Here is a 26,981-nt window from a genome sequence, read left to right as displayed (position 1 = left end):
TATTTCTATTTTTATATTGTTATTTGCTAAATCTTACATGACCTAATTCCTAATTACATCGTGCGCGTTCTCGTATAATTTCTTGGCTTTATCGATATTTTCTGGTCTCGTCTGTTCAACCCTCGTCTAATTCGGTGTCTTCTCAGCGTTCGACAACATCCACACTTGCGGGATTTCATGGAAGCCTCTACAAATTCTAGAAATGACAGTCTGCCAGTAACCGCGATTCGATAGAGACGCAATTGGTGTTAGTGTTGATTATCATATGGAGGAAAACGTCAGAAAACATCCAAGAGGAAAATGATCGTGATCCAAGGCATGAGCTTTTTACATTTTTCCTCATCGTACAAAGATATTTTTTGATGAAACGTACTGAAATTATCATTCTTGATTTAATGAAGGAATGAGAAGAAACACGGTTTTATTCTGACAAAGGGCGTTACTGTTTTACACGGAATAAATAGCAGATCTACTTCTCTACTTGTGCTTTGTAATCTCTAGCTATAATATTCACCGTTTAATTTTTAATATCACTTCTTGTGATGTATTTGTCAAAAATTAAAAATCAATTGCCGCACAAAGGGGAATTTAATTTATCACAAATTAAATGAGATTGAAACGAGGAAATTTGCTGGAAACTTTGCTGACGAGATTTTTTTTTAAACATGACTAATTTTAATGCAACAGTTAAATTATTAAATGAGTAATAAAAGTTACATATCAGAGAGTTTTTAATATTGCCTTTTAAAATTACAATTTTTTAAAATACTATTGCAACCTTATACGACTTAAAGAGGGTGTAAAGCGGTGCATGACGTTTGATCTTCGGAGAGCATTAGTTGGAATTTCAATTTCAGTGCTATTTAAACGTAACTTGAGGCAGTGCAATCCGCCTTCAAGCTATCATGGAATAACATTAATAAAGAGGATAGAGGAAGGGGCAAAGTCGTCTATGTCCATGGAGAAACACGCTTAATATCTAGAATAGATATAATGTCTTGCATTCCTCACTTCTTGACGGACACGTTTAGTATAGATAGATTGTCCTAATATTATAATTTACTTTATATTCACATTCTTGCATTGCACATTGTTATCCTATTATACTATTTAACAATTATTTATTTATTATACTCGCTAGTGAAAAAAGCTGACAAAGCAAGTATTTTGCAGTTAATCGATATGATAAATATGATAAATGATATCGTAAATAAACTCTTCATTCTTATAAAATTATAAACTTTTATTTAATAAAGTTATAAGTATTTATAAAGTTATACAGTTTTGAACTATATGTTAAGTAATATCTACAATTAAATTAATATTTATATACAATGTAATTTTATTTTTAAAACTTAATAAATTTTTATTATTACCTCGCGGGAGCAGCAAATCGCAAGACAACATCGCGTAAAATCTACTTCTCTAAAACTTACAGTATTCCTTCTGGTCGTCGCTATCTCGAGGACGTACACGCTTCAGGAATCAGTCTCAACTGATTCGACCCCGGGTGGTAACAATTGCTCGACCACCGACAGCTTCCTCATTCTTCGTTCCTCAAACGAGACACAGGAGAGCGGGATGGACATGATAGGGACGAACGTGCTCCTTGACGATACGAGGAACAACTCGAACGTGTCGCACCCGGGAACGTTGACCTCGCCCAAAGCCTGGGACGAGAAACCGAAGCTGAAGTTTCCGAAATTTGCCACGGAGGAGCGTTACAAGATGGCAAGTTTGCATCTCGATAAGGGCTGGTTCGCCTTCGATTACCTCAGAGGCTTCCTGTCCTTCGTACAACCTTACGACATACCGATCGGTAAGGTGATCATAAATGGTGTTTCTGCGATATACATTTTAATAAGCTCATACGATCTTTTAATAGACATACATAATGTTTCAGCAGATGCGTTTTAGAATCGAATCATCAGCGTTTTGTGAAATATTTAATTATATCGATAATTCATGCGCGATAAAATAATTAATATTTTAATGAAAAAAGTACTTTGCACATATCAAAGCTCGATTGAGCGTTTGAACGTTTATTCATCATTCAGTTCAATTCTGTGATTGATTGATTTTTATAGATAATTGCGAATTGCAATTAGAGGATGTTACTCCTGTATGGAAAGCGACATTCAATGTTTTTATCCTACCGTTTAATAATTCTCGGTTCAGCAAGTAATTTAATAGATTTCTCGATACTATCGAACAATTAGCGCCTTCCTTCCAATTAGCAGAGAGAGAATTATAATCCTCCTCGCTCTTTACAGATTTACTGGCGGATGCCGCGGAAAATCGCATAAGCACCATCAAATTGATTTCAAAGGTAAGGCGAAATTACGCCGAGAGACTAGAGATATTCAGTTACTAACGAACAATGGAATGGTTCATTAAAGAAAGCGCAAGTCTTCATTAGAAGCTGCTTCATTCGTCGCTGCTCTCTCGATGCTTCTTGTCTCATTTCAGGAAGAGAGAGTTTTCCGCGATATGTACGACACGATGTATGCGATACATACATAATTGTCGCGATCTAACGTCATGCAGATGTTACTGTTAAGTTTCTCACAAGCCTCATCGTACTTTTACAGTCCATGCACGTGGAAGCAGCTTTTCTAGGCTTAGCAGGCATATGCTGCGTACTGGCCTGCATAATACCTGGCACAGAACTTTGGCTCGCCTGTCGTCCAATCAGACAGGATTATAAACCCTCTCAGCATCCTGGTGTTCTCGCATTTCTCCTCGCCGTTCTCGCCTTTACGCTCGGGTAAGATCCATGAGGATTCCCTCGTTCTTAGACATCGCTCTGAGAACTTATTACCGTCACTTCCAACCTTATTCGTGTTCCTTGATTCTTCTATCCTTCTTGATTACATTCCGCGAGTATGTAATCGTCGCGAATTTAGAAAGATGATAAAATTCTCGTGATTACATTAACTTGTTAAATTAATGCTACACATTTCTTATTAAAAGTGCACAATTATTTTTATTCTTTATTTTTAATAATCATCAGTTAATAGCCAAGATAGAAAATTAAAATTTACCTTCATACATGATAACTACATTTTATACATAAGAGTGTACTCTTATGCATCATTTCTTATATCTATATTTGCGTTAGAATATAGTTATATTAATATTAGATGAGGAAGTATAACGAGAATAAATGAAGACAGGAAGAAGGGAAAGGAGGCCTATAAGTAGGTATATATATCTAGCTATTCATCTCGCTATGACGCTGGAAAACCTTTTACCTAGAGCAAGCACTCACTACGTTATTCATAATCCTTAGTGCGTGGTTCACAGGTCTTGCATGGTGACAATGATAATATGCAACGAGGCGGTGGCAGCTGGAATCGGGAAGTTCCCTATAACGGTAGAGACGGCATTGCAGGATTTAAAGGACTACCATGCGGATGCCACGTCACAGCTACGAAAATGCCTTACGAGGAGTTTGGACGTGGCTAGCGAGGCGATTCTCGCAGATCTGGACAGTGAGTGAAATTTTTTTTTTTCACGATATTAAAAACACTGGTCTCGGATAATTTATTCCGGACATAAAGAATGCGCTTCATACATTATCATGCCCAATAAAGGCAAAGTGTTAAATCACTTTCAATAAGGATTGCGACACGATTTTTTTAGATGTTTAAAAATGCTCTTTTGAACTATCATACACGTATCCGAATTACTATTGCGCTTTGTCCTAATTGCGCTTCCAAACTTTCTATCTTTGTGCTCGTTAAGCTCGACGTGTGAAGAGCATCAAAAACCAACACGAGAAACTAAAAAATAAGAAAAGAATCGTTAAAATTATACAGACACTATAATATAGATACTGCAGAATTTTTTTTTATAAATACAAAAATGCTATAATAGGGAATAAATTAAACAAAATAAAATCTTTGTAAATTATTTGCGGATTTTGAAATTGCATGCTTTTTTCACGTTGTTTTCGTCTTTTCGCCTCTAGTTAAAGAAATCCTTTTTTTCTATTAGGATAGCAAATAAACACTTGTAATGTAACTGCTGATAGTAATAGCAATACAGCTCGTGGCCGATTAACTAATTTCCGGAGAAGGTTAAATGTGGAAAGCGGAGAACCGCTTGTGGTTCGATTGCTGTGGAACTCTGCTACTTTGATACAACGTAATAGTCGGTTAGCATTACAAGCGACTCTCCGTTCTTGATTCTTGAACGTAGCTACAAAGCTGGCTAACTCTGTCACTAAACTTGTAGGTTCGCATTTAATATCATCTGTACGATTTGTCACATTTAAGCGATTTTGTTTCATACATAAACGTGGTAAAATCGAATAGTTTAACGGCTTATGGCTTAACATCACAAATGAGAAAATTATTAATGTTTTGAGTTTTATTACAGTTCAAGAGTTTTAAATCTAAGTTTAGCTTAATCATACATTATACACACTGAATTAAAAATGATGTAGTAATTGGTGTAGAATGAAAACACAGTGATCATTTTTTTTGAAATGTAAGAAAATGAATAAATATATTTAATGCGAGGAACAATATCAGTTCTGCATTTTTAATATTTATATCTCACAATCAAACAAAGGTAACTTTAAAATTATATATAGTATTTAAATTTTCAAAAACTTTTGTTCTGTCAGATTATTTTTTACTTGTTTTATATATATATATATGATATCATGGGATTCACTGGTATAACATAATTATGCATTCTTATGCAATAGGCATTCTTGCCGCATGAGGCAGCCCGAAATATTTTCAGTTAAATAGTGTGCACAATGTTTGAATTATATACACATTTATATTTACAATATGTCCACATATTTAATGTATTCGCTGACAAGTTGGAATATTTTTGTCCATTTTCTCTCTCTCTCTCTTTCTCTCTTCCGGTCTCTCGCAGATTGGTTCCTAATATTTTATTTTATATATATACATATATGTATGTATATCATTTTGCTTGCATGCATGATAAATTCATTTATAGCTAATATAATAATCCAATTAATTTAGCTTTCGTCGATAGCATTGCAGGATAAACATGTATATGATCCAACAGCACTTAATCTTGATAATTAGGATAATTCTGTTTCAAAAAGAAAGAATATATCATTAGAAAAAAATATATATTTTAGTAATTGCTTGTCATTATTATATTCTATTTTTTCAGCTATTAATTATATTTTATTTTATTCAAAAATTATATATTGTAATATACACACATAATATATACAGCATATCGCTAAAATTCTTCGGCCTTGGAATTTAATCATTTAATTATTTAAGCAGAGAGTTGAAAGAATTAAGTTTTAATCCGCTTTATAGGAATCGGATTTAGAATTTAGAATTAGATTTACGTGGATTTAGAACTTAAAAATTAACTATTAGCTTTGACAGGAACAAAATGTTGTACTAAATTTCCATTAAATCGAAAGTACATAATTTAAAATATTTATAAATCTATATTGCATAAACGCGACTAGTCATAAACGCGATTTAGTAGGTTTAGCCTATATATCCAGCCGAACCACGTAAATCGAGGTGAAGCGCCGATGTCCGGCACCATCATCTAATGACATTTCTCACGACTAGAGACGCACATGCATCTAATGAAAGCTATCGACAGTCTGTAATCGTCGCTTAATGGGCCCATTGTCGCCTGCACGTTAACAATCCTGAGCAAATTGAGCTCGTTAGTGCAATGCAACCACTGGACACTATGCGTGTTTGCTATCACAAAGCTTGTGAACATATACCCTGCCGTCCCGTCTTGATTTCAGATCACGTACTGCACGCCAAATGGAACGACAACGATACCGGTTCAGCGGCGATGTGGCTATACGTGTTGTGTTTCTTTCGAATTTTATATACCCCAAAGATGTATGTATCATAATATCAAATCTTATACTTTCGGCAATTGATACTGTAAATTAAACTCGAGATTACAAAATATATTGTCCGATATGCTTCGCAACGTTTATATCGATACGATACTGTTTACGTTGTATTTTTCATTATCTATTCTTTTTACAAACTGCTGGACGCCCCTATATTAAAGCGGAATACATTTTTAATTGTCAGAGAGATTTCACATAATCGTTAAATATCCGTATTATCAAACCACCTGCACACTGCAGGCCCGAAATTTCTATCAGATCACGATAACCGATGCGGATACAGGGTGGATAAATTATTACTGCCACGCACCGACGTGACGGGATTTACAATGCCTATATACTACATATATGTCGTTCGTTAGCCCGAGGCGATCATGATCCATTTTTAACGATGTATTTTTAACGATCCATTTCCCATTTTCACTCTATCACAGTCTTTTATGCTTTTGTTCTGATATCGTTATATCCTAATAATTTTTCTTTGTGAGACTTTTAAAACTGTGATTGGCAGGTAATTCTTTAACGGGGTTGATGTATTATCTGAAGTGTTCTAGAATAAGTACATGTAATGTTTTTATGTTAATAAAATATCCATGAAATAAAGATAGACGCGTATGTAATAAATATTTTAATCGTGTTTTACAGATGTCGAGGAATTATTGGGCAAACCTGTTCAGACCGAGCTCTCGGCTGAGACTGGACTTGACGTGGCATTGGATGCATTCGTTGATTTGGCAAATGGTAAGTAATAAAACAAATAAGAAATAAAGAAAATAAAAATAAAAATTAATATACATATATATATGTCGATGATTAATATCAAAGTTGCATAATATTATACACATTTTTCAAACTATTTTCCAATTTTTATATCTAAATAACTATTATCTATTTCTATATTTTATTTCTAAAAAATTTGGATAATAAATATTTAGTCGTAACTATATCTCTAAATTTCTAAATCGTACGGAATGCATTGCAATATAAATTATTTTATCAAAATTCTGCAATATATGTACAATCGCAAATAATCACGAGATTAAAATTTCACGTTTTGCGGCTACGATTAATCTACAACATAGATATAGCAATATAGCAACATAAGTAAATGAAAATACTCTTTCTTTACTTATTACTTATTACCAAATTTTATAGTATAAAAAATTAGCTCAAGACTTTTGTAACTCCAAATTGTTATATATTCGGCGCAATGGATATTGCTGGGAATATTTCGTGCCAATATTATAGTTCGTTTGTCGGAAGGTGGCGATGCCCCCGGAATGTTTGCATATTCATAACTGCAATATCTACGCGTCGCGCGTACTCGTCGTACGTATATTAATTTATTCGTCGAATTGCACGTTCCGTATGGAGAAGCGACCACGTCGTTCATTCGTCGTTGCCTCGCGAATTGCGCGTGGTCATAATAAATCTGACGATTCCCGTGGATTCACCGTGTTCTACGGTACATCATGCGACAAAATTTATTCAACATTAACGATTTAACGCTTCAATATAGAGTGAGAATCGCATCAAGCTATATAGATTAATAATTTCGTTTATGTTAACGCTAAATGAAATTAAATGACTAATTTTCGTCGTGGAAATGGGAAATAATTTTAATTACTTTGAGAATCAAATACATCCCGATAACTTTCATGTCAAAGTACATATTATCGATCTGATACGTTTGATTAATCAAACGTGTGTAATTAATACGTCTGTACAAAGTACACATCTAAATGCTGCTTTTAGGACCACGAATTAATTCGATGTCATGGGTGGTTTAGATTGTTTCTAGTAAGATCATTCGGTCTTCAAGAATTTTTCGTCGTTAAGTGACCTTCTCGACCTAAAGTGTCACTTAGTCAGGATGCCAAGTTACTAACAGTATACTAACTAAATTAGTAGGTACTACCGCAACTACTACGGCTCTCACGTTCTTGCTATCTCCTTTCGAGCAACCCCTTGCGTAATCACTACACGTGTATCATACATACGTACGCGCTATGCTCTCTATCGGGTGTTTCGAAATATAATTATCCCACAATACATTATTATTTAAAAGAATTATTAATCAAAGTTGCGAGAGAATAAATTATATTTTCAATTAAACACATGTCTTTCTGTACTGACGTTGAAAACTTGTTTTAATTAATAATTTCTGATAATAGTTTTCATCGATTTATTTGGAAATGTAAAAATTACGTACATATATAGCATAATTAAGAAGATGATTTTCGAAAATACATGGATTTCTGCGAAATAAAATTCGAAGTAAATAACGAGTTAACGATATAGTCGAGCCAACATAAATAAGAAAGGCAAAGTCGTATGAAACCATCGTCCGAAAGTTTTAATTAAAGAAGATTTTAACTACGAGATGAAGTTCTTAAAGACTTTACTGTTTCAATCTTTGCACGGTGACTATTAAATATTATATCTGTTTTTCACATACACACAAATGCGCTAAAATGTTTCATTTTACTATAATTAAAAAAAAAATTGTTTAGACATGCTATGACGTAATCATAAATTCAACACACGCCGTATAGTTCGCCTAGAGACATAGCCATGAGCCACGATTCGAGCTTTCCTCATGACGGTGTGCATTTGTAGTAGAATTAATTTGAGTAACGAAAACCTGTTACGGTGGCAAATGTTCAGAGACACGATACGAGACACGCTATCGCTATCGTATACTTCTCGTCAGTGCAGACGAAGTCTAATATATTAATAGGCGGATGGCGGCATCTTATAAATTGCTTCATTACACCGTCCGTTATTACTTTCAGTTGTTCGGCTAATAGTTTGATAATCTATTTGAGTATCCAGTATGTCGAAAGTTCGTCTTAAGATTATCAACGCTATCGATCTTGATTATTATCAAATGCGGACAAAGATAAATGCAAATTGTTATTTATTATAATTACAACCTCACGATAAACGCTTGTATCTTTCATGATCTATATTCAAAGTTTATCTCTCTTATCAATAATTTATTGACGAGCCCTATGTGTGGTTTCTCTCGACATGTATCAATGCTAATAATATTCCTCTCTAGAATTCCAAACAGAAACAGATATAATTTCGGTGCGTTTGATTTCCATACTGTAAACTTGTATAATTTCTCTATGTCAATTCCTAATGGTGTTAAAGGTAACCGAACATAAGAACAGTGAATGCAGGGTATATATAAGCTGTTAATGGTATCGTATTGCATGTTTCAGCGACGCAAGAGTTATCTGCCAGAACTGAATCTTTGCTAAGAGAGGGTGAGAAAGCTCACGAACTCGGATTGGAATTGAGTAGGGAAACGGACGAGATACGACGGGACTTGGAAGATGCGGTGAGAGCATGCTCTGGTCCAGATCGTTCTCTTTGTGCTGTCATTGACTCTTCGGGGATTCGCTTGGATCTACAGATAGAACGGGTGAATAAACTTTACAATTGACGTTAGTACGGTCTAATGCTTTTGCGTCGAATAAATGATTTGATTCGCAGCGGATTTTTATCACGCTTCTGTATGTATGTAGATATTTTATATTCATCTGCAGTGAAATTTGTTTAAATAAATATGAATAGATATAAAATGCAATCAAACGATTTAGTTGACAATTATATAAATATAAATGGTAGTTTACATTTTTATTTGAACCAGTTATAGTAATATTTTGCTACGATTTTAATTAAAATACCATCTTTTAATTAAAATTTTGCCCGATATTTACGTTTTTATGTATTTTTTCTGCGTCCATTTCTGCTCTTAACATGTTTCATTTTTTCCTGTATTTATTTCACATCTTTGTTGTCGTATAATATTTAATCATCAAAATATAACATCGTAATTATAAACAGTCGAGCGATTCTTTATTTCTCGCAGTTCTTATGAAACAGTTCGCCAGTTTTACTTTGTTCTGCATATTCAAAAAGCTTATGTAAATTTTAAATAAAAAATTGTGATTGTTTAAATTGGATTGTTTAAACATACAGATTTAAAGGAAATGAAAGTACTGCAGCGGAAATTTTTCAAGGATTTCTTTTTTCTTATCTTTTAACACGTTAAACACCGAATCTCGCATACTCTCACGCATGTACATACATGCGAAAGTATATAATACTCCCACATTCAAGTACATTAATTTTTCTCTCTCATTAACGAATAAATAAAATCATGTTATAATAACAGTGTTATTCTTTCGCAACTTCCGCTTCTTCACCTCATTTATCATCTATTCAGTTTTCTTAATTTTTTATGATTGAAATTTACTTTAATAAATTAATGGAAAGTACTTAATATATTAATCCATTTATATCTTAAAATTCATTTTCTCTAACACATGTGCATTCAAATACGTCACTAAAAAATATCAAATTTAATTTTATTTCAGACAGTTTGTCGATTTCCAACATAGTATCGATACATTTTGCTCTCGTGTGATCATTCTATTCTTATATTATTTGTATAAGTTGATTCAGAATAAACAAGTCAAATCTCAATGATAAAATTTAAACTCTTTCTTTTATAGCCAAAAATATTAAGAGAGATCATATATACAGACACACATACACATACCATTTATTTCGCGAGAGATTGTGTGGAAAAAATTGATATGATCAAAAACTTTGCTATTAAAATTTGATTTTATTCTGAGACACTGTGTATATTCTTTTTGTTGTAGCTACTGAGAGACGATCGTTTACTACGTCTACGGAACATCAGTCGGGGAAATTTGACGGAAGCAGGACGCCAAATTCGTGGAGAGTACCTTCACGTACCGCATCACATCGCTCGGACCACATTGGATGCTCGTAACCGTAGGTAGAATATTCACGATTCCATTCTCCGAATTGATATTATATCGGAAAAAGTCTCGAGATCTGCGTTCTCAATACAGAGCTTTTTTCGATACAAGCCAGTCGCAGCCAAACGTACCTCAGAAGGGTCACGAATGTAGAGGGATCCCGTAGAATTTAGTTGAGCGTATAACTGTTTAGTTCTGAGAAGAATCAAAATGGGAAGAGGCAGGAAAGGGGGAACGGAAGAGAGAGAAAACGACATGTACTATATAGAGCGTCAGAAAACTTTCTGGCATTGATGTCATGTATTATGATACGTTATAGCACACGCGACGACACGTTGAGATCGCGACGACACTTCAGCGCAGAAACTTTGCCAAAGAGCTCGCGCACTCGAAGAAAGCTAAATTAGTCCCTTCAACGCCAGGTTTCTCTGAATGTTATGAGAGATGATGTGAGTTAAGCTGAATAAATGGCTCATGCCGTTCTGTTGGGAAAGTAAATGACACGAATAATTGCCATTTCACGGTATAACTCGCTAATTTACAAAAGCGAAGATGTATATATACAACGTACATATATTCCAGATTTCTCACAATTCCTCTTTTATCTAATTGCAAGTGTACTAGTTAATTTACTATAAGATAAATTTTTTCATGATAAAAGTTTAGTACTGTTTACCCTAATAGCTTTTCGAGCACTTGATACTAATTTGCCAATGTTTTATCTTAAATGTACATTAATTTAGCAATAAGTTATATCTTTATATCATTATTTTATATAATAATTATAATATTGAATTTGTAATAATAATTAGTTTTTTAAAAATATTCGTCAGTTTCTCTGATTAATTTCAAAGCTTTGTACAAACAGATGCGTTAGCTCATTCTTGGAATAATTTCCATCGCAGAAATTCAGACAGCAATCGGGAAGAACGCAATCTACTGCCGCAAACAATAGAAGAGGAAAATAAAAAAAAAATGCGGAAATCTTCGTGAACCTTCGTCGCGATTAAATCGTAGCAAATGTTGATAAATCTAGCTGCAGTGTTTGCGTAAAATACGTCTCGGATATTTTGACTAACTTAAAACAAATGAAGGAAGGGAAATCTTATGGATTTAAAAAAAAATAAGTCCGATGAATTTTGAAAAAAATTATTTTAACTCTAAATGTATTTGCTTGTTTATATAAATTTATATATATATATATATATATATATATATATATTTGTTTCAACATTATATAACGAGCCTTCACTATTCCAACTATCGATATCAACACTTTGATAACTTGAAAACTTTCGCGGAAGGAATAACGGCGAAGAAAGCCGACTTATTGTTAGATGGAACAAAGGAAGTTAAGAATAAGTTTCTTATATAGGAAGTACTACACACGATTATATAAAATTTGTTTTGATCGCTGCACATACTTCAAAAAGCCGACAATATCAAACTTTAAAAATTTTTTGGATTTTCTATGTAATATTTCATAGACATTATTTCGACATAAAGCCAATATCAAGGAAGTAGAAGATGAAATAAAAAGGTAAAGTTTCAAAGAAGATACTCTTTTTGTAGATTCATAATGTGCGCGTTATCTCCGCTGTTCTTCTACTCTTTTTTTTTTCTCTCTTTTCCCTTGTTTTTGCATCGTATATTTATCTATATATCTATATATTGTTCAGTAACACAGTGTTAAGCCATATTATAACTTTGAAGGTAAACAAATCCAAGTTAAATTAAATCATATTTTATCGTGAACAAAGTCGAAAAAGTGAAAAATACAAATCTGATTTATTAAAGTGCATTTTGATGTTTTAATAATTCTGTGAATCGATGCCAGAAGAGTTAATAATGTAACAGCTGTAATATCCTTATTTATTTTGCATCAACAAAATTTATATTTAATCTTATTTGTACGATAAAATTAGACTTCTTTTTAAATATTTTTTTAAGCATCTTTGAACTGTTACTAATGTAAGATCACAATTTTACTTTTGCTAAGCTTTATAAATAATATTTTATCTTGGATTCAGAGTATAAGAGTGTTTCCAAAACGTTTCCAAACGTTGATATATAGTTACCAAGAAATATGATGCATATATTAATTCCTAGTATTGTATAGAATGCACATGAATTTAGCGTGAAATATTTCGAATATATATAGTTATTTCTAAATGTAAGATTATTAAAAAAACGATTTATTTTAAAATGGTTTAATTAAAATGGTTATTTTAAAATGAAATTTATGTCACTAAAATATTTTATTTTTTATTTCTAAATGTAAGATTATTTAAAAAAAAGGATTTATTTTAAAACGGTTTAATTAAAATGGCTCTTTTAAAATAAAATTTGTCACTAAAATATTTTATTTTTAAACGATATTTAAAAAAAAAATCTTAATTTTTTAAATAATAAATCAAATAATAAATTTAAATATTATAATATTTAAAGATTACGAATATTCCTCTCTATACATGTATTAGTTTATAAATATATGTTCACGTGCACGTATCATTCATTTGGAATTATATGCAAGCATAAAAATGTTAACCGAATGAAAAGAGGCTTATAAGATATTCACATAAGCGACTAAATCATTTTGTTAAAAAGATTCCATTACACCTCCCTTCTCTCCCTTCTCCCTCGTCCCTCTTTAGATCAGGTAGTTTAGCGCAGAACGTCACGTTTCTTAATAGCACGCGTTTTTGCACACCCTTTCTACTCTTTTCCTATGTAGTACAGTATAAACGATATTTCGTCACGAGAGACGAGGGAATACGCGTCAGCATTTCTGCCCCAGAGTGCGATGAGATCGACGGCGAAAAAGGGAAAGTCAGGGGACTTTATCCTTAATAGACAAACGAAATGTGGTAAATGCTTTGAGCAAACATCTTGGTAGATACCGCGAGCGTGTTATATATCTTTCCCGAGGCACCCGTATAAACTTTCGCGATGGGATCGATGATTGATGCTGAAAGAGTCGCGCTTTGACGGCCTGTCGTGTCGGGCCATATCACGGACCTATTCTACTTACTGTATCGCTAGATTCCCATGTGTATGCTTTGTAACGTTAATGAGATAAGCTTGTAGTATAATTCAGGAATACGAATTGTATAATTATTATAAAAGGACGATGTAGTAATATTTATAAATTTCTTTTGTTATTTCTCGTATAGATAATTGAAAATCTAGAATTGAAATAGAAGTCGTTTTTAAATTGAAAGACAAAATTTTACAGATGCAAAAATACATTAAGATGCTAAACTAAAATAGTTCAGAATCATTTTCAATGAAACAAAAATTATAAATTAATCATTTTCATCTTTTTTTCTAAATTCTAAATTCTTTCTTTTTAATCAGTGTTTATTGATATACAATAATTTATAGTTTTAATTACTTTATTATAAATCATTAAGTATAACTATTGCTTCTGCATTAAATATTTGTAATTTTATAAAATATATGTATATATAATTTGCTCATCTCTGCGAATTGATATTAAAAAATATTTTCAAATAATAACAGTGATATAAATAAGCATTATAATAAGCATTATAAAATGTTTACGTTGTTGAATGGTGAACATTGCTTTCTCAATTAATAAAACGGAAAAATTCCAAGGAAATTATTAATAAAGAAAATTGAGAATATCCCTCGATGAAACGAAAAATGATGGATGTTACGCCGTTGGAATGTCGATGAACCGAAGCGGCGCGAGCTTGTACTCCTGTCGACTTCTCTTAACTCGCCATCGACCAATAATGCTTGTCGCCTGTCGCCATCCATCGGTAGACAGATCCGATAGGGAGATGACGGTCGGGATCTAATGCGAAATCCATATCGTATTAATATTACTTCGTGAAAAAAGTCACAAAAAATTTGTAAAGATTTGCCCCGTTGCCGAGATGATAAAGTCGAACTAGTTCAATGTATGTATCTCGATGGAGATTGCTCTGCCAAGCTGTTTTAACGTTTAGGAAGAAAACTGGATTCTCACGAGACAAGTTTGCTGTTAAAATATTCTATTACAATATACCTGTTAGCACTTAATATAAGATCGAATATTTCCTATGGATTTTCATTATTAAATTAATTTATTAAATTAACGAATGATATTCAAAGCATTTTTGTTAGTCTATGTATTTCTTTTATATTCAATTATTTTAATAATACTTTTAGCTGACATCAAAAAATATTATGCAAAAAATTTCGTTTGCCAGAACAGTGAAACACACAATCTACTAAGTATTATTGAGAAATATTATTGAGTTATTATCTTGAAAATCTTGCGCGATATATTTATGTCACAAATATGTCGAAGTTTACATATAATATACATACATATATACACTAGCGGATCCTGACGTCAATAATGGGGGGAGGAGGGGGGTTTGCAAAATTATTTTATTTAATATTTTTGGTTTCATGATTAACTTTTATCCCAGGATCAACGACGTCGATAGCCCTTTAATGTTTGTTTTTCTTTATTTATATTTTTTAAACAAATTCAACAAAATTGTTTCTTTTAATTTGCAAGGGGGGGTTTAACCTCCCCCCCCAGGATTCACCAGTGTATATATATATATATATATATATATATATATATATATATATTATATAGATATAAAGAATTTCGCCTAATTATTTTCGTGCAACGAAATTATCTCATCATTTCGTCCTATGTCTGACTTAATCTATACTTAACTTCTTGAATGCGTAATAAGTATAATTTACAGTGTATCTTATATATATACACTAGCGGATCCTGACGTCGATATCTCTTTAATGTTTGTTTTTCTTTATTTATATTTTTTAAACAAATTCAGCAAAACTGTTTCTTTTAATTTGCAAGGGGGAGGGGTTTAACCCCAAAATTCCCCACCCCCCGGATCCGCCTGTGCATATATATAAAATTTGGTATAAAAAATGTAATTAATTAAGTTGACATTTTTGTTTAAGAATCCGAAAAAACATTAAAATATTAAGAGTATATTTTTAAGTGTATATTAGTGTGTATTTGTTTATAAATATTCTTTCTTTATCAAAATATCCGTAAGCAACACGAAATAGCGAAAAATTGAGATGACAGAAACGTAGAAAAATTCTATATTGCCATAGAGATTCGGCGCGAGATCAATGCAGCACGTGCCAGGATTGTCGAGCAAACGCGCAGTGTAGAGACGAATAGTTTCGAACTCTCAAAGCAGCTGGATTCTGTGAGAAGCATTGCGGATTACGCTATTCCTCGTGTCATCGCTTTCGAGCATATCAGGTGGATCGTTGGTACGGGTACGTAGAATTTTTCAAGATTACATTGAATATTTTTCCGTTATTCACCGGGTTTATCCTGGTATTTGAAAAACGATCGCAAAGATCGTAGAAAGCATCTCTGCATGTGAGCAAAAGATTTAAGAAGATAACTTTGTTATACAAAAGTTAGACACATTTTTATACACATTTTCTGTGTATGCATTTTTTCAATATACATTATAATAATATTTTAAAAATATTATATTTTTATTATATAATTATATAATTATATTTTTAAAATATTATTATAATATACATTATAATAATAATATACATTATAATAATATTTTTAATTTTTAATTTAAAAAAAAATTGAAATAATTTTCATATTTTTCTAACAACGAAAATAAAATGTGCGTACATATGAAAATGCATTCGTAGATATATTATCATTCATTAAAAATAGATTTTTAAGTAAGATTTGATTATATTTATTCGGATTATTTATATGTAATATAATATATTTGAATAGAAAACAAAAATAGTGATCTGTGCACGATATATCTGTGCACATAAATTGAATATATATTTTAAATTTAGACTATACAAAGAAAAAATGACAGAGAATATTAATACAAATGACAGAGAATATTAATACATATTCTCTTAAACTTTATAGTGAAAATATTATTGATTAGAACAATAACAAGATTTTTTATCGATATTTCTTCAGTGAAATCCTTCATATTCATCATCATATTTTATCGATATTTCTTCAATGAAATCGTTCTTTGCTCTCCTTTATCTTATATGTTTTACTTATAAATATGACAATAAAATGTGATCGAAAAATCATCCACTACTACTAACTGATTTGGCTTATAATTAATGAGATTTCAGCGTGTATACTGTGCTATACTTATTTGAAGTTATACTTAATTGAAGTTATTGCTATCGGTGATAATATACTGTAATTTTAATATATATTATGCTTCTCTCTCTCTTATGAGCAAATAACTAACAAAAAATAATGCATGTTCTTGGTTTGCTTGTGCAATATGCAGCTAGTGTTTTATGTATTCTACCGGTCTTGTCGTTACTGATTGGAGCTTTGTGTTATCGCTGGAGATCATCTGAAAATAAAGTACGCCCAACTCTTTTGTGGTAAGCATTACTTTAATATATTATGATATTCCTATTCTTGTTTTTATATTACTAGAACAACACAAGCGCGCGCTACGCGCGCGCCATTCTTCGGTTTTATGTTTATTAAAAAATAATATAAAATTTGTTTAAACTCGATTAATATTTTTTCATAGAAATCAACTGATTAAAGCGTTAATTTGGTAATTAAATTTTAAAATAATATGTTAAAATATTAAAATAGTAAAATGTTGTAAAATTGTAAATAATATGTTATAATATCTTATTCTCGATTAATATTTTTTGATGGAAATCAGCTGATAACTTTCAAAAATATTAATCCAGTTTAAAGTATTATAACATATTATTTAAAACTAATATTATTATTTTTTTTAATTTTATTTTGAACAAACTGTCAAACTGCTAATTCTCGCGATAACAGCCTCTCGATGCTACGAATATAACATACAACGCGAATCTTGACAGCCAATAAGCATCGCGGAAAAGCGACAACAATAAGCTTTGATATATGCGAATATCGATTTTACATATCTTTTTTAGAAAAGAAAATAATTCAACCTTTTTGTCACGCAATTACTCTGCCATGAGCATAAAATATTAAATTCGAGTCAAAAATAATAAAATAATAACTCGCACTTTATATATCGTAATTTTATTATGCGCAAAGTAAGAATGTAGAGAAATTAAGTAGTACGAGTCGACAATTTCTCAGTACGCCTTTTAGTCGCGCAATCATTTAATCATTAAAATAAAATTATAAATGCATGAATAGTGTACTGTTTGCAGATTATTTTGGTACCATAAGCATACCAGCGTACTACCTTTTTGGTCTAATAAACGTAAAATGAATCCGCGGCGTATGGGATCCGCGGCTTAAAAATTTTAATTTTCAGTATTTTAAAACGCGCCAAAAATTATTCGTTTACATATTTCAACAGCACATTGCCTGCACATTATGATGGTACCATCACCATACCAGCCTACAAACTTTTTGGTATTATATACGTAATATAATTGTGCACCGTATGGGATCCGCGGCTTAAAAATTTTAATTTTCAGTATTTTAAAACGCGCCAAAAATTATTCGTTTACATATTTCAACAGTACATTGCCTGCACATTATGATGGTACCATCACCATATCAGCCTACAAACTTTTTGGTATAATATACGTAACATAATTGTGCGCCGTATGGGATCCGCGGCTTAAAAATTTTAATTTTCAGTATTTTAAAACGAGCCAAAAATTAATCGTATATAAGTTTCAATAGTGTATTGTTTGCAGATTATTTTGGTACCATAAGCATATCAGCGTACTACCTTTTTGGTCTAATAAACGTAAAATTAATCCGCGCCGTATGCGATCCGCGGCTTAAAAATTTTAATTTTCAGTATTTTAAAACGAGCCAAAAATTAATCGTATATAAGTTTCAATAGTGTATTGTTTGCAGATTATTTTGGTACCATAAGCATATCAGCGTACTACCTTTTTGGTCTAATAAACGTAAAATTAATCCGCGCCGTATGCGATCCGCGGCTTAAAAATTTTAATTTTCAGTATTTTAAAACGCGTCAAAAATTATTCGTTTACATATTTCAACAGCACATTGCCTGCACATTATGATGGTACCATCACCATACCAGCCTACAAACTTTTTGGTATTATATACGTAATATAATTGTGCACCGTATGGGATCCGCGGCTTAAAAATTTTAATTTTCAGTATTTTAAAACGCGCCAAAAATTATTCGTTTACATATTTCAACAGTACGTTGCCTGCACATTATGATGGTACCATCACCATACCAGCCTACAAACTTTTTGATGTAATATACATAATATAATTGTGCGCTGTATGGGATCCGCGGCTTAAAAATATTAATTTTCTATATTTTAAAACGAGCCAAAAATTAATCATATAGTTTCAATAGTGTATTGTTTGGAGATTATTTTGGTACCATAAGCATATCAGCGTACTACTTTTTTGGTCTAATAAACGTAAAATGAATCCGCGTCGTACAGGGTCCGCGGTAAAAAAATTTAAATTTTCAATATTTTTAAACAAACCAAAAATTAATTTTTCATAAATTTTAACTGTACATTGTCTGCACATTATGTTGATACCATTAACATACCAGCCTACAAACTTTTTGATTTAATATACGTAATATAATTGTGCGTCGTATGGGATCCGCGGCGTAAAAATTTTAGTTTTCTATATTTTAAAACGAGACAAAAATTAATCGTATATAAGTTTCAATAGTGTATTGTTTGCAGATTATTTTGGTACCATCAGCATACCAGCGTACTACCTATTTAGTCTAATATACGTAAAATGAATCCGCGCCGTATGGGGTTCGCGGGTAAAAAATTTTAATTTTCAATATTTTAAAGCGAGCCAAAAATTAATCTTTCATATATTTCAACAGTACATTGCCTGCACCTCAAAAATTCATCGATTATACATTTTAATAGTACATTGATTACAGAATTATTTGGTATCAAGCAGACACCAGCGTACAAATTTTTTAATATGATATACATAAAATAAGAATGCGTCGTACAGGGTCCGCGTCAAAAAAGTATCAATTTCTAATATTTTAAGACGAGCCAAAAATTCATCGATTATACATTTTAATAGTACATTGATTACAGAATCTTTTGGTACCATGCAGACACCAGCGTACAAATTTTTTAATAGGATAAACATAAAATAAGGATGTGTCGCACAGGGTCCGCGTCAAAAAAGTATCGATTTCTAATATTTTAAGACGAGCCAAAAATTCATCGATTATACATTTTAATAGTACATTGATTACAGAATCTTTTGGTACCTAGCAGACAACAGCGTACAAACTTTTTCATTTGCTATACATAAATTAAGGATGCGTCGCACAGGGTCCGCGTCAAGAAAGTATCAATTTCTAATATTTTAAGACGAGCCAAAAATTCATCGATTATACATTTTAAAAGTACATTGATTACAGAATCTTTTCGTACCATGCAGACACCAGCGTACAAATTTTTTAATATGATAAACATGAAATAAGTATGCGTCGCACAGGATCCGCGTAAAAAAAGTATCAATTTCTAATATTTTAAGACGAGCCAAAAATTCATCGATTATACATTTTAATAGTACATTGATTACAGAATCTTTTGGTACCATGCAGACACCAGCGTACAAATTTTTTAATACGATAAACATAAAATAAGGATGCGTCGCACAGGTTCCGCGTCAAAATAGTATCGATTTCTAATATTTTAAGCCGAGCCAAAAATTCATCGATTATACATTTTAAAAGTACATTGATTACAGAATCTTTTGGTACCATGCAGACACCAGCGTACAAATTTTTTAACTTGATATACATAAAATAAGGTTGCGTCGCATAGGATCAGCGGTAAAAAGTATCGATTTCCAATATTTTAAGACGAGCCAAAAATTCATCGATTATACATTTTAATAGTACATTGATTATAGAATCTTTTGGTACCAAGCAGAAAACAGCGTACAAACTTTTTCATTTGCTATACATAAATAAAGGATGCGTCGCACAGGGTCCGCGTCAAAAAAGTATCGATTTCTAATATTTTAATACGAGCCAAAAATTCATCGATTATACATTTTAATAGTACATTGATTACAGAATCATTTGGTACCAAACAGACACCAGCGTACAAATTTTATAACTTGATATACATAAAATAAGGTTGCGTCGCATAGGGTCAGCGGTAAAAAGTATCGATTTCCAATATTTTAAGACGAGCCAAAAATTCATCGATTATACATTTTAATAGTACATTGATTACAGAATCTTTTGGTACCATGCAGACACCAGCGTACAAATTTTTTAATACGATAAACATAAAATAAGGATGCGTCGCACAGGGTCCGCGTCAAGAAAGTATCAATTTCTAATATTTTAAGACGAGCCAAAAATTCATCGATTATACATTTTAATAGTACATTGATTCCAGAATCATTTGGTACCAAACAGACACCAGCGTACAAATTTTTTAACTTGATAAACATAAAGTAAGGTTGCGTCGCATAGGGTCAGCGGTAAGAAATTATCGATTTCTAATATTTTAAGACGAGCCAAAAATTCATCGATTATACATTTTAAAAGTACATTGATTACAGAATCTTTTCGTACCATGCAGACACCAGCGTACAAATTTTTTAATATGATAAACATAAAATAAGTATGCGTCGCACAGGATCCGCGTAAAAAAAGTATCAATTTCTAATATTTTAAGACGAGCCAAAAATTCATCGATTATACATTTTAATAGTACATTGATTACAGAATCTTTTGGTACCATGCAGACACCAGCGTACAAATTTTCTAATACGATAAACATAAAATAAGGATGCGTCGCACAGGTTCCGCGTCAAAATAGTATCGATTTCTAATATTTTAAGCCGAGCCAAAAATTCATCGATTATACATTTTAAAAGTACATTGATTACAGAATCTTTTGGTATCATGCAGACACCAGCGTACAAATTTTTTAACTTGATATACATAAAATAAGGTTGCGTCGCATAGGATCAGCGGTAAAAAGTATCGATTTCCAATATTTTAAGACGAGCCAAAAATTCATCGATTATACATTTTAATAGTACATTGATTATAGAATCTTTTGGTACCAAGCAGACAACAGCGTACAAACTTTTTCATTTGCTATACATAAATTGAGGATGCGTCGCACAGGGTCCGCGTCAAAAAAGTATCGATTTCTAATATTTTAATACGAGCCAAAAATTCATCGATTATACATTTTAGTAGTACATTGATTACAGAATCATTTGGTACCAAACAGACACCAGCGTACAAATTTTATAACTTGATATACTTAAATTAAGGTTGCGTCGCATAGGGTCAGCGGTAAAAAGTATCGATTTGTAATATTTTAAGACGAGCCAAAAATTCATCGATTATACACTTTAATAGTACATTGATTACAGAATTTTTTGGTGCCAAGTAGACAACAGCGTACAAACTTTTTCATTTGCTATACATAAATAAGGATGCGTCGCACAGGGTCCGCGTCAAAAAAGTATTAATTTCTATTATTTTATGACGAGCCAAAAATTCATCGATTATACATTTTAATAGCACATTGATTACAGTATCTTTTGGTACCATGCAGACACCAGCGTACAAATTTTTTAATATGATAAACATAAAATAAAGATGCGTCGCACAGGGTCCGCTTCAAAAAAGTATGGATTTCTAATATTTTAAGACGAGCCAAAAATTCATCGATTATACATTTTAATAGCACATTGATTACAGTATCTTTTGGTACCACGCAGACACCAGCGTACAAATTTTTTAATATGATAAACATAAAATAAGGATGCGTCGCACAGGGTCCGCTTCAAAAAAGTATGGATTTCTAATATTTTAAGACGAGCCAAAAATTCATCGATTATACATTTTAAAAGTACATTGATTACAGAATATTTTCGTACCATGCAGACACCAGCGTACAAATTTTTTAATATGATAAACATAAAATAAGTATGCGTCGCACAGGGTCCGGGTAAAAAAAGGATCAATTTCTAATATTATAAGACGAGCCAAAAATTCATCGATTATACATTTTAATAGTACATTGATTACAGAATCTTTTGGTACCTAGCAGACAACAGCGTACAAACTTTTTCATTTGCTATACATAAATTAAGGATGCGTCGCACAGGGTCCGCGTCAAGAAAGTATCAATTTCTAATATTTTAAGACGAGCCAAAAATTCATCGATTATACATTTTAAAAGTACATTGATTACAGAATCTTTTGGTACCATGCAGACACCAGCGTACAAATTTTTTAACTTGATATACATAAAATAAGGTTGCGTCGCATAGGATCAGCGGTAAAAAGTATCGATTTCCAATATTTTAAGACGAGCCAAAAATTCATCGATTATACATTTTAATAGTACATTGATTATAGAATCTTTTGGTACCAAGCAGACAACAGCGTACAAACTTTTTCATTTGCTATACATAAATTAAGGATGCGTCGCACAGGGTCCGCGTCAAGAAAGTATCAATTTCTAATATTTTAAGACGAGCCAAAAATTCATCGATTATACATTTTAATAGTACAATGATTCCAGAATCATTTGGTACCAAACAGACACCAGCGTACAAATTTTATAACTTGATATACATAAAATAAGGTTGCGTCGCATAGGGTCAGCGGTAAAAAAGTATCGATTTCTAATATTTTAAGGAGAGCCAAAAATTCATCGATTATACATTTTAAAAGTACATTGATTACATAATATTTTCGTACCATGCAGACACCAGCGTACACATTTTTTAATATGATAAACATAAAATAAGGATGCGTCGCACAGGGTCCGCTTCAAAAAAGTATCGATTTCTAATATTATAAGACGAGCCAAAAATTCATCGATTGTACATTTTAATAGTACATTGATTACAGAATCATTTGGTACCAAACAGACACCAGCGTACAAATTTTTTAACATGATATACATAAATTAAGGTTGCGTCGCATAGGGTCAGCGGTAAAAGTATCGATTTCTAATATTTTAAGACGAGCCAAAAATTCATCGATTATACACTTTAATAGTACATTGATTACAGAATCTTTTGGTGCCAAGTAGACAACAGCGTACAAACTTTTTCATTTGCTATACATAAATAAGGATGCGTCGCACAGGGTCCGCATCAAAAAAGTATTAATTTCTAATATTTTAAGACGAGCCAAAAATTCATCGATTATACATTTTAATAGCACATTGATTACAGTATCTTTTGGTACCATGCAGACACCAGCGTACAAATTTTTTAATACGATAAACATAAAATAAGGATGCGGCGCACAGGGTCCGCTTCAAAAAAGTATGGATTTCTAATATTTTAAGACGAGCCAAAAATTCATCGATTATACATTTTAATAGTACATTGATTACAGAATCTTTTGGTACCATGCAGACACCAGCGTACAAATTTTTTAATACGATAAACATAAAATAAGGATGCGTCGCACAGGGTCCGCGTCAAGAAAGTATCAATTTCTAATATTTTAAGACGAGCCAAAAATTCATCGATTATACATTTTAATAGTACATTGATTCCAGAATCATTTGGTACCAAACAGACACCAGCGTACAAATTTTTTAACTTGATAAACATAAAGTAAGGTTGCGTCGCATAGGGTCAGCGGTAAGAAATTATCGATTTCTAATATTTTAAGACGAGCCAAAAATTCATCGATTATACATTTTAAAAGTACATTGATTACAGAATCTTTTCGTACCATGCAGACACCAGCGTACAAATTTTTTAATATGATAAACATAAAATAAGTATGCGTCGCACAGGATCCGCGTAAAAAAAGTATCGATTTCCAATATTTTAAGACGAGCCAAAAATTCATCGATTATACATTTTAATAGTACATTGATTATAGAATCTTTTGGTACCAAGCAGACAACAGCGTACAAACTTTTTCATTTGCTATACATAAATTGAGGATGCGTCGCACAGGGTCCGCGTCAAAAAAGTATCGATTTCTAATATTTTAATACGAGCCAAAAATTCATCGATTATACATTTTAGTAGTACATTGATTACAGAATCATTTGGTACCAAACAGACACCAGCGTACAAATTTTATAACTTGATATACATAAAATAAGGTTGCGTCGCATAGGGTCAGCGGTAAAAAGTATCGATTTCCAATATTTTAAGACGAGCCAAAAATTCATCGATTATACATTTTAAAAGTACATTGATTACTGAATATTTTCGTACCATGCAGACACCAGCGTACACATTTTTTAATATGATAAACATAAAATAAGGATGCGTCGCACAGGGTCCGCTTCAAATAAGTATCGATTTCTAATATTATAAGACGAGCCAAAAATTCATCGATTGTACATTTTAATAGTACATTGATTACAGAATCATTTGGTACCAAACAGACACCAGCGTACAAATTTTTTAACTTGATATACTTAAATTAAGGTTGCGTCGCATAGGGTCAGCGGTAAAAAGTATCGATTTGTAATATTTTAAGACGAGCCAAAAATTCATCGATTATACACTTTAATAGTACATTGATTACAGAATTTTTTGGTGCCAAGTAGACAACAGCGTACAAACTTTTTCATTTGCTATACATAATTAAGGATGCGTCGCACAGGGTCCGCGTCAAAAAAGTATCGATTTCAAATATTTTAAGACGAGCCAAAAATTCATCGATTATACATTTTAAAAGTACAATGATTACAGAATCTTTTCGTACGATGCAGACACCAGCGTACAAATTTTTTAATATGATAAACTTAAAATAAGGATGCGTCGCACAGGGTCCGCGTCAAAAAAGTATCGATTTCTAATATTTTCAGACGAGCCAAAAATTCATCGATTATACATTTTAAAAGTACATTGATTACAGAATATTTTCGTACCATGCAGACACCAGCGTACAAATTTTTTAATATGATAAACATAAAATAAGTATGCGTCGCACAGGGTCCGGGTAAAAAAAGGATCAATTTCTAATATTTTAAGACGAGCCAAAAATTCATCGATTATACATTTTAATAGTACATTGATTACAGAATCTTTTGGTACCTAGCAGACAACAGCGTACAAACTTTTTCATTTGCTATACATAAATTAAGGATGCGTCGCACAGGGTCCGCGTCAAGAAAGTATCAATTTCTAATATTTTAAGACGAGCCAAAAATTCATCGATTATACATTTTAAAAGTACATTGATTACAGAATCTTTTGGTACCATGCAGACACCAGCGTACAAATTTTTTAACTTGATATACATAAAATAAGGTTGCGTCGCATAGGATCAGCGGTAAAAAGTATCGATTTCCAATATTTTAAGACGAGCCAAAAATTCATCGATTATACATTTTAATAGTACATTGATTATAGAATCTTTTGGTACCAAGCAGACAACAGCGTACAAACTTTTTCATTTGCTATACATAAATTAAGGATGCGTCGCACAGGGTCCGTGTCAAAAAAGTATCGATTTCTAATATTTTAATACGAGCCAAAAATTCTTCGATTATACATTTTAATAGTACATTGATTACAGAATCATTTGGTACCAAACAGACACCAGCGTACAAATTTTATAACTTGATATACATAAAATAAGGTTGCGTCGCATAGGGTCAGCGGTAAAAAGTATCGATTTCCAATATTTTAAGACGAGTCAAAAATTCATCGATTATACATTTTAAAAGTACATTGATTACAGAATCTTTTCGTACCATGCAGACACCAGCGTACAAATTTTTTAATAGGATAAACATAAAATAAGGATGCGTCGCACAGGGTCCGCGTCAAAAAAGTATCGATTTCTAATATTTTAAGACGAGCCAAAAATTCATCGATTATACATTTTAATAGTACATTGATTACAGAATCTTTTGGTACCAAGCAGACAACAGCGTACAAACTTTTTCATTTGCTATACACAAATTAAGGATGCGTCGCACAGGGTCCGCGTCAAGAAAGTATCAATTTCTAATATTTTAAGACGAGCCAAAAATTCATCGATTATACATTTTAATAGTACAATGATTCCAGAATCATTTGGTACCAAACAGACACCAGCGTACAAATTTTATAACTTGATATACATAAAATAAGGTTGCGTCGCATAGGGTCAGCGGTAAAAAAGTATCGATTTCTAATATTTTAAGGAGAGCCAAAAATTCATCGATTATACATTTTAAAAGTACATTGATTACAGAATATTTTCGTACCATGCAGACACCAGCGTACACATTTTTTAATATGATAAACATAAAATAGGGATGCGTCGCACAGGGTCCGCTTCAAAAAAGTA

General features: G+C 32.0%; 1 protein-coding gene across 1 annotated transcript in view; it reads left to right on the top strand.

The window, feature by feature from the left end:
- The first annotated feature begins 216 nt into the window (after positions 1-216).
- The window catches only part of Prom (prominin), a 44,866-nt gene continuing 18,101 nt past the window's right edge, over positions 217-26,981 (top strand). Inside the window, exons 1-10 of the mRNA XM_083052279.1 lie at positions 217-316; positions 1,439-1,819; positions 2,274-2,329; positions 2,592-2,767; positions 3,307-3,494; positions 6,536-6,631; positions 9,121-9,323; positions 10,573-10,708; positions 15,811-15,981; positions 17,007-17,106. Of these exons, the coding sequence (XP_082908405.1) occupies positions 301-316; positions 1,439-1,819; positions 2,274-2,329; positions 2,592-2,767; positions 3,307-3,494; positions 6,536-6,631; positions 9,121-9,323; positions 10,573-10,708; positions 15,811-15,981; positions 17,007-17,106 (1,523 nt within the window). The 5' untranslated portion in view covers positions 217-300. The remainder of the gene's footprint in view (positions 317-1,438; positions 1,820-2,273; positions 2,330-2,591; positions 2,768-3,306; positions 3,495-6,535; positions 6,632-9,120; positions 9,324-10,572; positions 10,709-15,810; positions 15,982-17,006; positions 17,107-26,981) is intronic.

Source organism: Prenolepis imparis, unplaced genomic scaffold, assembly GCF_030444845.1.
Source record: "Prenolepis imparis isolate NDT839.2.m4 unplaced genomic scaffold, iyPreImpa1.0 SCAF_1, whole genome shotgun sequence".
Taxonomy (NCBI): Eukaryota; Metazoa; Arthropoda; class Insecta; order Hymenoptera; family Formicidae; genus Prenolepis; species Prenolepis imparis.
This window is presented reverse-complemented; position numbering and strand designations above follow the sequence as displayed.